Source organism: Balaenoptera ricei, chromosome 11 (assembly GCF_028023285.1).
Source record: "Balaenoptera ricei isolate mBalRic1 chromosome 11, mBalRic1.hap2, whole genome shotgun sequence".
NCBI lineage: Eukaryota > Metazoa > Chordata > Mammalia > Artiodactyla > Balaenopteridae > Balaenoptera > Balaenoptera ricei.
This window is the reverse complement of record NC_082649.1, coordinates 103,646,235-103,661,555: the sequence shown is the minus strand read 5'-3', so window position 1 is coordinate 103,661,555 and position 15,321 is coordinate 103,646,235. Positions and strand designations below refer to the sequence as shown.

The 15,321-nt window shown below is 43.0% G+C and overlaps 2 protein-coding genes across 2 annotated transcripts in view; one reads left to right on the top strand and one right to left on the bottom strand.

Moving 5' to 3' along the window:
• The window catches only part of XPC (XPC complex subunit, DNA damage recognition and repair factor), a 34,157-nt gene extending 29,861 nt beyond the window's left edge, over positions 1-4,296 (bottom strand). The window contains exon 1 of the mRNA XM_059940461.1: positions 4,057-4,296. Within this exon, the coding sequence (XP_059796444.1) occupies positions 4,057-4,204 (148 nt within the window). The 5' untranslated portion in view covers positions 4,205-4,296. The remainder of the gene's footprint in view (positions 1-4,056) is intronic.
• A 103-nt stretch (positions 4,297-4,399) lies between these two features.
• On the top strand, positions 4,400-14,264 carry LSM3 (LSM3 homolog, U6 small nuclear RNA and mRNA degradation associated). The gene is made up of 4 exons (XM_059940462.1): positions 4,400-4,550; positions 6,769-6,879; positions 9,104-9,199; positions 13,855-14,264. Exons 1-4 carry the CDS (start codon positions 4,530-4,532, stop codon positions 13,933-13,935), a joined length of 309 nt encoding a protein of 102 aa, XP_059796445.1. The 5' UTR covers positions 4,400-4,529; the 3' UTR covers positions 13,936-14,264.
• The last annotated feature ends 1,057 nt before the right edge of the window (positions 14,265-15,321 follow it).

The following is a 15,321-nucleotide window of genomic DNA, read 5'->3' as shown; positions in this document are numbered from 1 at the left end:
AAAAAACCAATGGATGAATCATGAAATCAAAGAGGAAATTGGAAAATACCTTAAGACAGTGAAAATAAAAACACAATTTTACAAAATCTACAGGATGCAGCAAAAGCAGTTCTAAGAGGGAAGCTTACAGCAATACAGGCCCACCTCAAGAAACAGGAAAAATCTCAAACAACCTAACCTACCATCTAAAGGAATTAGAAATATTACTCAGCCATAGAAAGAATGCAATTTTGCCATTTGCAACAACATGGAGGGTATTATATTTGGTGAAATAAGACAGAGAAAGACAAATACTGTGTTTTCCCTTATATGTGGAATCTAAAAAATAAAACAAATGAACAAATATAACAAAACAGAAACAGACTCAGATACAGAGAACAAATTAGTGGCTACCAGTGGGGAAAGGGGTGGGGGAAGAGGCAAGATAGGGGAAGAGGATGAAGAGGTACAAAGGACTAGGTATAAGATCAGTAAGTTAACAAGGATGCAATGCATAGCACAGGGAATACAGCCAATATTTTATAACTTTATATGGAGTGAAGTCCAATATCAAATATCAGATCACTGTTGTACATCTGAACTAATATTGTAAGTCAACTATAATTAAAAAAAAAAAGAAAAAGAGGTCATTTTCCAGGACTCTCCAAGATCTAGAGCTGTCTACTTCAGTCAGCCCTCCGTATCCCCCTGGTTCTGAATCCACAGATTCAACCACCCTCAGATTGAACTTTGGTTGAATCTGCAGATGTGGAACCAGAGGATACGGAGGGCTGACTGTACTACACTGTTACGTAAAGGATTTGAGCATCCGCACATCTTAGTATACATGGAGGTTGTGAAACCAATTCTCTGCAGATACCAAGGGACAACTGTCTAACCAGCCTCCTTGACCTTAACCAAGTTATTTCAGCAGGGCATGAATTAACCACTGGGGCTTGCTTGGCCAGCCACTGATTTACTAACAAAAACACCTGCTTAGAACTGCCAGCAGCACCTCATAGCACTAAGAATAAAATACAACCTCCTTAGTTTGGTCTCCAACCTAAGGGTCCTACTCATGTCTCTCACCTCAATTCCAAAACATTCCCTCCTATGGGTCTTTAAACTTACTGATTCCTCTGCCCAGAGCTCTCTTCCCCCACAACGTCTTACAAAAGGCTCCTTCATTACAGTCAGTAATTGGCTCAAAGTGCCACGTCTTCACACAGGCCTTCCTTGACCACTGATTCTGACAGCTGCTTCTTCCCTGTCCCCATGTCAGCTTTATTACAGCAACCTGTTCTACCTTCTTCATTGGTCTTATCACCATGTGAATTTATTTTTTAACTTACTTGTCCTACCTACTCTTCCCCAAAGATTACAGGCATCATGAGAGCAGGAACCTTGCCTATCCTGTTCACTGCTATAATTCCAGTGCCTAGAACAGGGCCTGAAAATAGCAAGTGCTCAGTAAGTCTCTGTTGAAGGAGTTAATGAACTACATCGATGAAGGATTTAACATTGAGATTAAATATGGGGAAACCAGAGGTGCCCTAATGGAAACAAAGATATAATGTGGAAGACTATTTTCTTTGTCCCCAGCTGTTGAAAGCAGCCAAGTGTCATCTTCATGTGCATGCACCGAGGTGCTGGTAAAACTCACACTATGGTGCTGTTAGACAGTACACTGGAGAGTCACCAAATCAGTGTCACCTGCGGCCAAAACCACAACCAAATTGCTCCTCTACCCAACCACATCAAAGCTGATAACTCTTCCCGGAAGCTACCTTGGAAACTTACTGCAGCTCCACTGGCTCGCAGAGCGTGAGTGAAGCTTAAGTGCATCCTTGCCTACGTGCAGGCTGAATTGATATGAGCTAGCCCATCTGATTACCTCACCGGGACCATGCCAGGAGCCTAACGGGATGAAAATTCACAGCCATCCAGCAGGTTAGAATTAAGTTTCACAGACGAGGTCCAGAGAGGCTAAATTATTTGCACCAAGTCATTTACCCAAGCACATGTAACTACTAAACGTTGGAGCTATACCAACCTGGTGCCAAGGCGAAGTGTTTAGCTGGGAGGAATGCTACCCGGGCTGGTGGCATTTCCAATACCTTTTGATTTCAAAAAAAATTTTTAATTGCCACGTATGCAGAACACATTCCCTCTGACTAGAATGACAACCCCTTTTCACAGCCGTTTGCTGAAATATTACCTATTCTTCAAGTCGCAGACCAAACATAACTTCTTCAGAGAGCATTTCCCAATCCCTCCTGATTATTCCTTCAGAAGTCAGAAAGCATTATACCTTCTCCCATGAAATCACACGCTGTCTTGGATATTTTTTTGGTAAATGTGAACACTACCCTACTCTAATCTCCAAGAAACCTCTATCTCCCATGTCACCTAGCTCGTGTGCAGCAGACATTAGGTACTCAAAAATTGTTACCGGAATGAGTCAATGAATAAAATGGAACTTGTAGTATTAACTGTGAGGTAAATCACCTTTTAAGTTTAGAAATGGTTACCACTGGACTATTTCCTAATGGATGATGGCCTTAAAATATGTACAGAATCACAGAATTACTGAATCTATGTCACAGGAGCCCTTGCTGGTGACCTAGGCTAATTGTCTACCCAGTTATATCAGGTACCCGAGAAATCCCTTCTACAGCATGCATTATGCAATTGTTTATAATATTTATTGAGCACTTAGTATACGTAGAGAAGGGGGGGAGGACAAAATAGGATACAGCAAAAAAATAAGACATGTTTTCATAAGCTTAAATTCCGGTAAGACAGGTCAAAAAGGAAGCAAATAAATTAACAAGATCATTATAGATGTGACATAGGCTGTCAGAGCCTCTGTGACAAGGGGTACCTGGGAGAGACCACCTTAGGCAGGATACTCGAGGAGTGCCTGGGTTGAGACCTGGAGGAACAGAAGTGAGCCACGGCAAAAGCCACGGAAGAACATTCTAGGGAGAAGGAACATCAAAGGCAAAGGCTCAGGTGAAAAATAACAGCGTATCTGAGGAACCGAAGGGAGGCCAACAAGGAGGGTATCTGGCAAAGAAGACAGTGGTAGCAGACAACAGAAGAAGCAGGAGCCAAAACATGTAGGATCTCGTAAGCCATGGTGAGGAATCTGGATTTTATGCCAAGAGCAATGGGAAGCCACAGAGGATTTGAAGTAGGAGCATGGCAAGATCTGATTTTTTTTTTAAGATCACTTGTGCCGCTGCGTGGAGAACTCCTGCCGTGGTGAGGGATGAAAGGAAGTAAGGAGGCCAGTGAAGAGGCAACTGCAGTCGCTCAACTGAAAAGTGAGGGTGGCTTGGGCAGGGGGTGTGGCCACGGAAATAAAGAGAAGTGGAGAGATTGAAGATATGGTTCTGAGGTTGAACTAACAGGACTTGCTGAAGGGCTGGAGGTGTGCGTGTAAGGAAGAGGAGGGGTCTGCTTTAACAAGTGAAGGGATCAATTACTGAGAAGGGGAGAAGTGGGGAAGGGGCAGGTTTAACAGGGGAAAATCAAGAGTTTTGCTTTGCCCAGGGCAAATATAAGAAGCCTATTCGATATGCACGTGAAGAAGTCAGGTGGGATCCGAAGCTGGGGCTCTGAAGTGAGATTTGGCTGAAGGTACTATTCAGATCTGCACACTCCAGCACTCTAAGTACTGGTCCGTTCGTCTTGTGGGGACACAAAACAACTGCAGTGCCTCTTGCCTATTCACCCTCTGCATCTACCAGGAGGCCGGACTTGATCCTGCGGGTGACGCGGAGCAGGAAGAGGCTGAGCAGGGGAGCTCGCGGTCCGGCCGGGCTCCGCGGAACCGCTCAGGGCGCATCGCTCCCGGCACGGAAGGCAAAGACGCAGCGACGTCGGGGAGGCCCAGGGCAGCCGCATGCCGCCTGCCTCCCGCGGTCACCGGAACGCCGTCTCGCTGGCGCAGGTGGGCGCGGGGTTGCCTCGCCCGCACCTGCAGGAGGCCGGCCTCGCCCTCCCCCACCCGGCCTGCCTCCCGCCCTCCTCCAGCCTCTCCCCCTAAGCCCGGCTGGACCTCGCTCTCACCCGCCTCCTTCTCCTCGCGCCTGGCTTTGCTCTCGCCCTTGGCAGTCTGGCCGCGTGACTCACGTCCCCGCGGCTCCCTGCCCGCGGCCATCTGGCTGCGCAACTCGCGTCCCTGCGGCTCCCTGCCAGCCGTGCGCTTCCGAGCCATCTTTGCCTGGGCAGGACTGGCCTGGCGCTTGACGCACCGCGCCGCCGCGGGACGCTGCCCGCGCGCTGGCTCCGCCCCTAGGCGGGGCGAGGCACGGCCACGCCCCCTCACGGAGACACCAGGTACCCAATTTCCCGCCCCCCCAACGTCGGCGCCCCTGATAAAGCTCCGCCCCAGCCCCAAAGGACCAATGCCAACTGCAGGAAGCAAGAAGCAGCAAAACCGATTTTTTCTACTTCCGGTGCATTGGGTCCTCGCCTTTCCCGAGACCGGAAGGGGTTCTCGTGCTCTCGCGAGAGGCGGGAAAGAGCGCAGGGTTTGAAAGATGGCGGACGACGTGGACCAGGTGAGTGTCTTCTGAAGAACTCGCTTCGGAGCGGCTTCCCCACGCCCAGGCCTGGCTCTGCCCCACTTTGCCTGTCAGGGTTGCTTTCTCCAAGCTCACGGCAACGTGGCCAATCACGCCGCCTCTTTCTGGGTCTTCACGGCCTTAATCTGCCTCTTGGTTAACCGCGCCTCCTCCCAATTTTGCCTCAGGCCCTGAGATTTTTTTTTCTGTTCGAAGTCCGCTGGAAACTAGTTATTCCTCACTCTCGTCACTTCCTTTCTCTTGAGTCTCACCTTTTTCTGTAGGGTGGGAATAATTATCCTTGCCTGCCTCACGGACCTGTCGGGGTTCTGATAGAAAGCCTGATAATACAGTTAAGGAGTTGTTATCGTTAGTGAGCGCAGCAGTTGTTGCACAGTCAACAAACACCTAGTGAGCATCGTCTTTGTGTGGTTGGACACCGTTCTGAGCACCAGGGACACTGGCATTGACGTACGTGGTCCCTGGCCCCACTTGAAGTTTATATTCGGGGAAGGACGAGTAAAAAGTAAATATAAGTGTGCGCGATATACGGGGCTGTGATGTGGTATGAAGGCAACAAGCAAGGAACTGGTATCCACAATAACTGATGGTCCTGCAGGCTTTCTCACGCGCTCTTCTTTCTTTCCAAAAGTGCTCTTCCTCAGATATCTTTGTGGATCAGGTTACAGCTTGTTCAGCTTTCTACTGAAATCTCACCTCCTCAAAGAGGACTTCTCTGGCCACCTGCATCAAACGGCAGTCTCCCAGTCTGCTTTATTTTTCTTCATAGAATGTCATTGGTTCATATTAAGTATATGCTTCTTTGTTTAATGCCTGTATCCCCCAACTGGAATGTGAGTTCCTTAAGAGCAAGAGTTTTGTTCACTGTTCTGTCCTCGGGGTTTAGAACGGTGCTGGAAACACTCAACAGATACTAATTGAGTGAATGAATCGAATGATCAGGGAGTCCCCGTTGAAAAGGCAGTGTTTAAAACTACGGGATGAAAAGGGTGGACAGTGGGTAGTAGGGCTCAGTCACGTATATATCCTTGCAGCGTTATGATTACTTATTTATATGCCTCTCCCCACTAGAATGAACTCCTTGAGGGCAGGGACTGACTTCTGTATCATTGTAATCTAGTATTTGGTTAGCTGGTCCTTAACAAACACCTATTGAACTGGGGATGGGGACTAGGTGAGTCAGTATTTTTTCTTCTTCTTCTTTTTTTCCCCTCATCCAGCCCTTTAGGGCTGTAGAGCCTGTAACATTCAGTCACCTTCTTCCACTGGCCTTGTGTACTTACTGAAGCAGCTCTCCTTGAATAATCTTATCAACTCTCCTGGCTTCAAGCACCCCTTCCATATGGACCCTGATCATCCTAGCCCTGATCTCTTTGAGACTTGTTTCCAACAGTTCTTTAATAGTAATAAAAAGAACCATTTATAAGTACTTTTCTGTTTGCCAGATACTATTTAAAATACATCAGATACTTCAGTTAAATACATTAGCTCTAATCCTCACAAGAATTATGATGGGAAGATTGTGGCTTCCTCATTTTGTAAACAAGGAAACTGAGAATCAGAGATGGCATGATTTTTTAATCCCAGTTCGTAAGTGTCAGAGTCAGGAATTGAACCCACACTGCCTGACTCCAAAGCCAATGCTTTCAACCAGTATTCTATACTGCCTGCTAAATATATTCATCTTACTGGCCAAATGGCACCCTGAACTCAACTTGCCGTGTACTGAACTCATAATCCTCCCTCAAACATTCATCTCTGCTTAGCATTCTGACTAGTATGTGGTAGTCATTAAATGTAAGTTCTTCAAATTACTAAATGATATTTGAGATAAAGCTGAAGTCCCTGAGAGAGTGACTCCCTACACACTGAAATGGGGTCAGACAGTTTGGATTTTGAGGGAATAGAGTGCCGTCATGATTACTTTGTCATATAACTCCTTTCTGTGTATGTATGTTTCAGCCCTCATTTATCTAGCACTTACTCTGTGTCAGGCACTGTTCTGTGCCTTCAAATATGTCATTTAAGCCTCACAACAACAGTGTTAGGTAGGCACTTTCGTTATACACATTTTGCAGATTAGGAGACTGAGGCATAGAGGGGTTAAGTAATTTGCCCACAGTCATGCAGGGCACCGATGGTTCAGACACTTCACTCTCTAGTACTGTATTACTAAGCCTGTTTCTTTTATCAGCAACAAACTACCAACACTGTAGAAGAGCCTCTGGATCTCATCAGACTCAGTCTGGATGAACGAATCTATGTGAAAATGAGAAACGACAGAGAGCTTCGAGGCAGGTTACATGTGAGTAAATTTACTAAATCACCTTGAAATCAGATTATTTCCTTACCATTGCTCCCTCCTCCCACCCCTTTGAAATGTAAAAACTGTCCACTCTGGAAGAGTGTTTGAATGTAGACAAGGAGGAGGTGGAAAGTCACCCATATTTCCAAAAGCCAAATGCAACTGTATTTTATTCATATTGTTAACATTTATTTCTCTTAACGGAAATGCTGTGTTTATTAAAGAATATTTTCATTTCTTTCATTTTTTCCTGTGTTTATTTGTAAATAACATTTATTTGTTCTCCATTCTCATTTAAGTGTTCTTTAAATTACTGACATATATATAAATTTGTGTTTTGTTGTGAAAAATTTTAGACAGCACAGACATACATAGAGTAAAAGGGGAAATGCCATTTCTTCTTTTGAGTCTATAGTCTTTCAGGTCTTTTCTGTATATTTACACATATATACAAGAATGGTGTGTCTGTATGTATATATTTGCACTATATACACCACCTCTAAAAAAAAATAAATGGGATCTTGCTATACATTTTGGGGACACCTTTCTTTTTCACTTAATTATTCTTGGAAATTATTGATCCTGAGTGCATATAAATCTCCTTTATTTTTTTAAATGATTATGTAGAATTCTGTATATGGTAGCAGTGATATTAAGATTGTTTTCCATTTCTTACTACTATAAGCATTTTTATACATCGACCTTTGTGTATATCTGTAAATATTTCTATAGGATTGGTCCCTTGAGGTGGTCCCATTTATTCATAAAGAGAGTATACTAAAGGTTTTGCCTCTTCTTGATAACTCGTTACTTCCTGAGTAAGTTGTTTTTATTACTACCATTCTACCCTAAAGTGATTAAAAATAGCTACTTTTTATTGAGCATTAATTATATGCCAGGTACTGTTACTCTAAGTGTTTTGCATGTAATATCTTATTTAATGTCTATAACAACTCTATGAGGGTAGATACTCATTATCCCATTTTACGTTTGAAGAAGCTCAGGCTCAGAAAGATGAAGTTACTTTGCTTAAGGTGACACAGCCAGTAAAAAGAGGGCCAGACTAGGAACCTAGGCAGTCTGACTTCAGCCCCCTCTTAAGTACTATGATTCTACCTAACATGAAACCTAAAGGTAAAGAACCTCCTGTGCTTGGAAGGGAAGTGGGGACCCAGTAGTCTTAAATTACAGAAAGGAAGAGGAACCCCCGGGTAATGGAATAGTGGCAACTTTGCAGAGAAAAATAGAATTGAACTTAATCACATGGGCCAGTGGCAAGTAGACAAACACCCCAGGACAGACGTGTTGCCTTAACCCTTGGAGGCTTCTTCAGTTCCCTGCGCACACTCAATTGTCTCTGTACTGAATGACCACCAACCTTTTGTTTTCTGGCCCTCATCTGTAGATCTTTGCCCCCGTTTGTTGCTTTGCCTAGCAGTTCCCCGTGTTGCTAATTGGCTATTTTTATTTTGATGTGAGCTGGTGAACCATTTAACACTTGGCTAGAAGTAAGCATAAGTGGGTTCTAAACAAGCCACTCCCTCCCTCCCACCCCCTGGAGCTTCATCTTTTAGTAAAATGCATGAGCCTTAGAGCTTGGATTGAGGACATCCCTGAATATCTGAGTTGCAATATTTGTTGATCGAGCTCACAGGTGCCGAAAAGCTAGTTCTGGTGAGGCTATAATGTGCAGGGTGTTGCTCTACTTACTTTACTTTGTGGTGTTTAGTTTAGGACAGGGCGTATTGAGTGACAGGGTCTTGTGCTTTTAGGAGACTGCATTGCCGTCATCTTAGCAGTTAAAGAATTTTATTTCCTTTACTGTATCTTTCTTGTCACGCTATTACAGATGGAATTTAAAGAAGTATACTGAAAGGTGTATGAACTGGCTTTTTTTCATAATTAAATATTATAAATATTTATGTGACTGCCTTAGATAACAAATAGGGTGGGCACTTTAAAAATAATTTCAAATTATTTTGAGTAATTCATTTTTGACCATAACAGTTTTATATTTGTATCAGGTCAATTAAGTTATCGTTGGAGATGATTGGCAGAGAAACAGTATATTAGCACAGCAGGATTATTTTTTATTTGAATGTAAAAGTTTGTGGTGTAAGTATTATGTGTTACTGGTAATTGAGTGATTTGCATATTATAAGCCGTGTTTATTATTTCCTAATTTGTGTATTACATTTCTTGGTCCCTCACCTTCCCACTTCAGGCTTATGATCAGCATTTAAATATGATATTGGGAGATGTGGAAGAAACTGTGACAACTATAGAAATTGATGAAGAAACATATGAAGAGATATATAAAGTAAGTCATGCAGTTCCATTCATCGCTTTTAAAATGTCAGTTTTTCTCAGAATCCAACAGTTATTTATGGAAAACCTGTCGTGTTTTGATACCTATTCATGGACTCAGTAGAGTGTAGCAATTAAAAAAACCAAAGGCATTGGGGTTGGACAGACCTGGTTTCCAGTGCTGGCTTGGCCACTTCCTATCTGGGGTACGTTGGGCAAGGGAAGTACCTTTGCAGATGTAACTTCCTCAATGGTAAGCAGGAATACAGTCACTTCTGTCGTAGGGTTGCCAAGATTCGTTGAGATATGGCTGTGTAAGATGCCTCTGTGTGCTGGCGTATAACAGTAATACTGGACAGTGTTTTGTTTGATGTGGACTTATGTATCAGTACTTACTAGAAACTAAAACTGAGAAATTTTTAAAATATTTAACTCATTAAAAATAATAAATCTATTACATTTTGACATAAGTAACATTTTTATGAATAATAGCTATATTTTCTAAAACAAAATATTCAGTGAGAAGTGTCTTTGTTTTATGTTTTACAAATGCTTGGCTTAATAGACAACAGCTAGTTACTCACATCTCTGTTTCTGCATTTAATCTGTTGCGCTATATTGTGAATGTCACACAGATAGGTAGTTGGAAAGGGAGGAGTATTTCTTGTGGATACTTGCCTTTGATACTACACCCAAACTCAGCAAGCGGTAGTTTCTTAAAGGTTAGTTGTAGTGTAGAATCTGAAACTATATCAGTGAACTTTTCATACTCTTGTTATATGCAAATTCATTGGTCTACCTTGCGCTTGGAATGGATTTTTTATACATGCATGATTTTGTAACATCAAACTCTGGTCGTTTGGAAAATATTGGTTCACTGAATTATGCAGATCTTCCAGATATTGGCACATTTTGTTGTTCAGTCTTTTAAGTATTGAGAAGCCACTCTGGCCCTCAGGACCGCCTGGATTCACATCTTGACTCCCTTGCTTACCAGCTATATAATTGTACCAACTTGTCTGTGACTGAGTTTCTGTATCTGTAAAATGGGGATGGTAATACGACTCACTTCATACAGCTATTGAGGATTCATTGAGAGATTCCGTGAAAAGCCTTCAGGTGGCGACAGGCACGTAGTAAGTGTTCAGATGTCAGCCTTTGTTGGTTTTTGTGGTTCTGCTTTATCCCGGCCTTCCTCCTCTTTTCAGCCACTCCCAACTCCGTGGCTAGTTTTCTTTCTCCCTCTGAACGTGGGATTTTTTTTTTAATCTGCTTTTTTTTTTTTCCCCTCAGATGTCATTTACTAATTACTGTTTGTTACAAGCCATCAATCTGTAATAATAGTACAGCATGAAAGCTTGAGCTCTGGCTTAACAGATCTCGGTTCAAATCCTGGCTGCTGATGATTAGTTATGTGACCTTGGGCAAGTTCTAGAAATTTTTTAAGCCTCAGGGACCTCCTCTGTAAAATGCCAATACAATAATTGTGCCTTCCTCCCAGGATTATCACAGGTTGCACTGAATTTGGTGCTTGTAAAGCTGGCGGCAAGTGGTGATTGGTGGCCATTATGATTATGGATAAATCTGTGCCTCCAGCTTTTTTCTTTTCTGAGCTTCACTCTCTCATTTCCAATATTCTTATTGAAAATATATCCACGTTGGGTGTTATCTCAAACTCGGTATATATAAAACTAAACTTCTGGTGTTCTTCACCTTCAAAATGAGGTCATTCTCAATTCCCTGTTTCTGTTCATGATTTTCTCAGTTATTTGGACCTTATATCTCAGAATTTTATATAACAAGTCAGCCAAAAACTTAGTGGCTTAAAAGTACACACATTTATTAGCTCACAGTTTGTGTGGGTCAGGTGTCCAGGCTTAGCTGGGTCCTCTGCTTCAGGGTTTCTCACAAGGCTGCACAAGGGCTGGGGTCTCATCTGAAGGCTAAAGTGGGGAAGGTTCTGCCTCTAAGCTCACTTTCATGGTTGTTGACAGGATTCATTTCCTCGAGGGTTTTGGACTGAGAGCGCCTCAGTTCCTTGCTGCAGGGCCTCTACCACCGGCAGCTTGCTTTATCAAACCCAGCAAGAGAGCTGGCTAGCAAGGTGGAAGTAACTATCTTATGTAACCTAATCATGATAGTGACATCCCACTAACTTTGTAGTATTCTACTGGTTAGAAGCAAGGCACAAATTTTACCCACACTCAGAAGGAGGGGGTTACACAAGTGGGTGAACAGCAGGAGGCAGGGATCCTTGGGGGCGATCATAGAAGCTGCTTACTTGGATCTCCAGAAAACTATAATTGAATTAATAGAGAATCATTTCGGATGAAGTGGTTTCCATATGAAGGTAAGGTTGGAACTTTTTAGTTCAGAAGTATGACTACTGAATGAGGGATTTGAGTAAAATATATCAGTTATTTTGATGAGTGCTGACTCCTTCACTGAACTGGCTATGGTAAGACTAGGTTGCCTTTTGCAACTATAAGGAAACCAGAAGGCAGTGCTGCTTCCTAGTAGCAGACAACAGACATGATCCTTGTTTCTCTCAGAGTGATTCTCAGAGTGTGTTCCTCAAACCAGGAGTATGGACAGACCTGGAGTGTGTTGGAAATGCAGGTTCATGGGCCACACCCTGGCCTACTGAGTGAGGATCTCTGGGCATGGAGCCAGGGAACAGCCTAAAAGGTGATCTTATGCACATTGAAACTTGAGAACCACTGCCCTGAGAGCGTATTATCTGGGAAAGAGTTAGATACATTCGTGGATGTGTTATCTGGGAAAGAGTTAGATACATTCGTGGATGACACATAAGTGTACTTGATTTAGCATACTAAATTTATAGGTACTACTTGAATTTACTGTTGGGGGTTCTCCTTTTATGTTAGTTCCAGTGCCCAAGAAGCTCATGAAACATGGTTCTTAAATTTTAAAAAAGTTCTGAAGACATAGCTATTACCAATATTTTCTGCCTGGCGGAGAGAGAGTTTTCTGTCGGATCTACATGTGGTCAGTTGTGGTACAGATTCCTGTAAGCTAAAAAGGATAAATTAATTGTCATTGCCCCTCCCACCTCCACTGTAGCACAGCAGGGACAGGATATCCGCTGCCATAAAAACTCCCTTTCAGAAAAGGAAAGAACGGGGACGTAGAGCAGTTACTGGTCCTTCGCAGTGATGGATCCCCTGGGGAGGCATGAGTAGTAGAAGAAATCCCTTGGTTAGGTTATGTATGTCCTGTGCGATATTTGGGACATAACTAAAAAAAATTCTTTTTCGTTTATCTATAATTCAAATTTAATTGGGCGACCTGTATTTTTATTTGCTAAATCTGGGGGCTGCAGAACATTCACAGAAACGTCTCACTTAAGCTGGAAGACTCAAATTGTCAAAGGCTTTTTTTAGCCAGGCTATGTATTGGTTCTTTGGCTATACCATTTCTTTAAAAACTTATGACTTCATATATTTCTGATCTGTTTACCTCCAATCAATTATTTGGGCCAGTCACCTCTAAGTCTTTTTCTGTACAGAACTTGTAGACACCTTTATTTCTTTAGTTCCTCACCTCTAATATGTGTAACTTCCTCTCCCACAAATTAATGTTGACTACCTTGGGTCATTTGCTGAAGTAAATTTGGGTGGGAAAGGAACACCCTTCATCTGGTCTTCCCCTCAGGGCTGAGTTTGTTTAACTGAGAAGATTTACAGGCTGCTTTGTTCCTCAGAGCTTTTTTTCCTGCTTATTGTCCACAGTTTGGAGTCTAAAAACAGTTGGCTTTTATGACCTCATGAATGCTGTTTCTTATAATCTCTGCTTGAAAACCAGCTAGTTCTCACCTAAGCTCATCTCTTCCTTACACTGCCCTGCCCAGTGCATCAGGTTAACAGCAGCACTACTAATGTTTGGCTTTTTCCAACCTCTTCCCCAGAACCTATAGGTTTGGGACATCTTTTGGGCTACTTTTGGAGTCTTTGCAGGCAACAGTTTTACTTAATGTTTTGCCGAGGCATGAGAAAATTTCAGACCTTCCATATCTGTTTCCTTACAGCCTAAGGCTTGTCCCCTAGGCTAACGCAGAAGGTATCCATTCTGTATATGAGTGCAGTAGCACATAGAAGCAACACATGAGGGCTTAGCACAGTAGGATTTTATTTGTACCCACACAACAGTCTTTAGTGAGGTTTTAGGTCAGTGCAGTAGCTTTCTTACAGATGCTCAGTCAGGGACCCAGGCTTCCTGACTCTGCCATCCCCAGGGTTCTCCATAATCTGAGTCTATGGCCGGGGGAGAACACAGAGGCGCCTTTGTGGGAGGTTTAGGGGTTGGTCATCACTTCTGTTCACTTTCCATTGGTTAAAACCCAGTCCGTGGCACCATCTGGTTGGCAGGGAGCATGAGAAACGTGGTCTAGCTGTGTGCCAAGAAGAGGGGCAGAAAGGGCTGGGTGGATAGCTGACGCCTCTGCCCCAGTTGTGTTCCAGGAAAAGAAACAGTTAGTAGATGGTTCTTTGTGCCACAAAGGTAAGTGATCAGGTTTTTTAAGCAATTTGTTTGTGTTATGATGAATCTATGGTTTTTTGTTTTCAAATTTCTCTCTCGAAAAATAAATAATACTACTACAAATTTGTATAAATGTGTTCTGTGTTTTTTTTTTTTTTCCTCTTCCAGTCAACAAAACGGAATATTCCAATGCTCTTTGTCCGGGGAGACGGTGTTGTGCTAGTTGCCCCACCATTGAGAGTTGGTTGAAACAAAGGATTTATCCTGTGTGGAAAATAGGAGATTTTGTGTGATTGCCTCTTTAAATGTAGAAGATATTCAAAAGAGAAACCGGCGTACGTTTTGATTTTAAGAAATAACCACGAATTCTTCCACTTCTGAAATAAGTTGATTTGCAGATAACTCACAAATTCTTAAGCTAAATGGCATTTTTATTTTTCTCCAACCCTTGCAAAGAATGTGATCACCAAGATGCAGAACTTTTTCAGGAGTTGATTTGCTCCATTGTTTTTTCGGACAATTTCTGGGTTTCTTTCTTTAAATTAAATTTGATGTTTCCTTTTTTGATTTTTAATGCAGTCTCCTGTCTTGTGAATTCTTTCAAATAAGCACATGTGTTCCATTCACTTTATTTGTACACTTTTGTGTTGCATCTACTATGTTTGTGGCACCAAGTTGAGTCCTGGGAACGACAGTTTTGTCCATTTGCTTCCCTCCCTGGAGTCTTCTGGAAAGGCTGTTGTTGAAGCCAGTAACTGCAGGACAGTGAGGTCAGGGCTGATGGCGTCACGCACGTATGGGATGCTGTGAGAGCACAGAGAAGAGCACCATGGGTGGGCGGGCGTGGTGGTGGGGCTCTCGTTGTAAACACTGGCACTGCAGTGAAAGATGGGAGCCTGGTTCTCTTCTGTCTGGCCGGATTATTTCTAAGGCCAGGCTTCAGTGGTTGTTAATCCATTATCTACCACAATATGCTAACATATGCACAATATTTTAAGCCACATGCAAGAAAGATGCTTTCGTTAAGACATTGTGTAATAAGATTTCGTTTTATTTATTGTGCCTGTTCCTGCAAGTTAGTGGAGAAGAAAAAAACAAGTGTGGGCAAGCTGACAGATGCCTTACCTTACGTGAGTAGACAGGAGAGAACCACTCCCTTCTGCCACCCCGCACTTTGTCCGCAGGCTTCAGTAGCCCCAGGACGTAACCTGTTTACAGCAGCCTGTTCACTGTTGAAGGAATGGGACTGTGGTTCTGATGGTAGCAAGTGGTGGATCCTTCAGATCACCCTTTCTGAGTAGAATGCTCGCCTAAGTGCTGATGATGGTGATACATGTAATAATTGCCATCTTTTGTTGAACAGAGTACACCAGGCAAAGGCATTTTGTGTACGGCTTCCTATTTAATCCCTGCAACAACTCTCCTGCAGGATGTTACGAGAAACTGAAGCTCCACGAGCTTTCGTTGCTTGTCTGTGGGTCTGAGGAAGTACCTGTGTGAATGAGTGGGCCACGCATGTGGTGCAGCTCTGGCTCCTAATGTCCACCACAGCCATGACGGCCACTCTGCGGTTCTCTCCACGTTGCATTTATTTTTAGTGGCATCTGATATCCGTGCCTAATTCCTGAATACTTA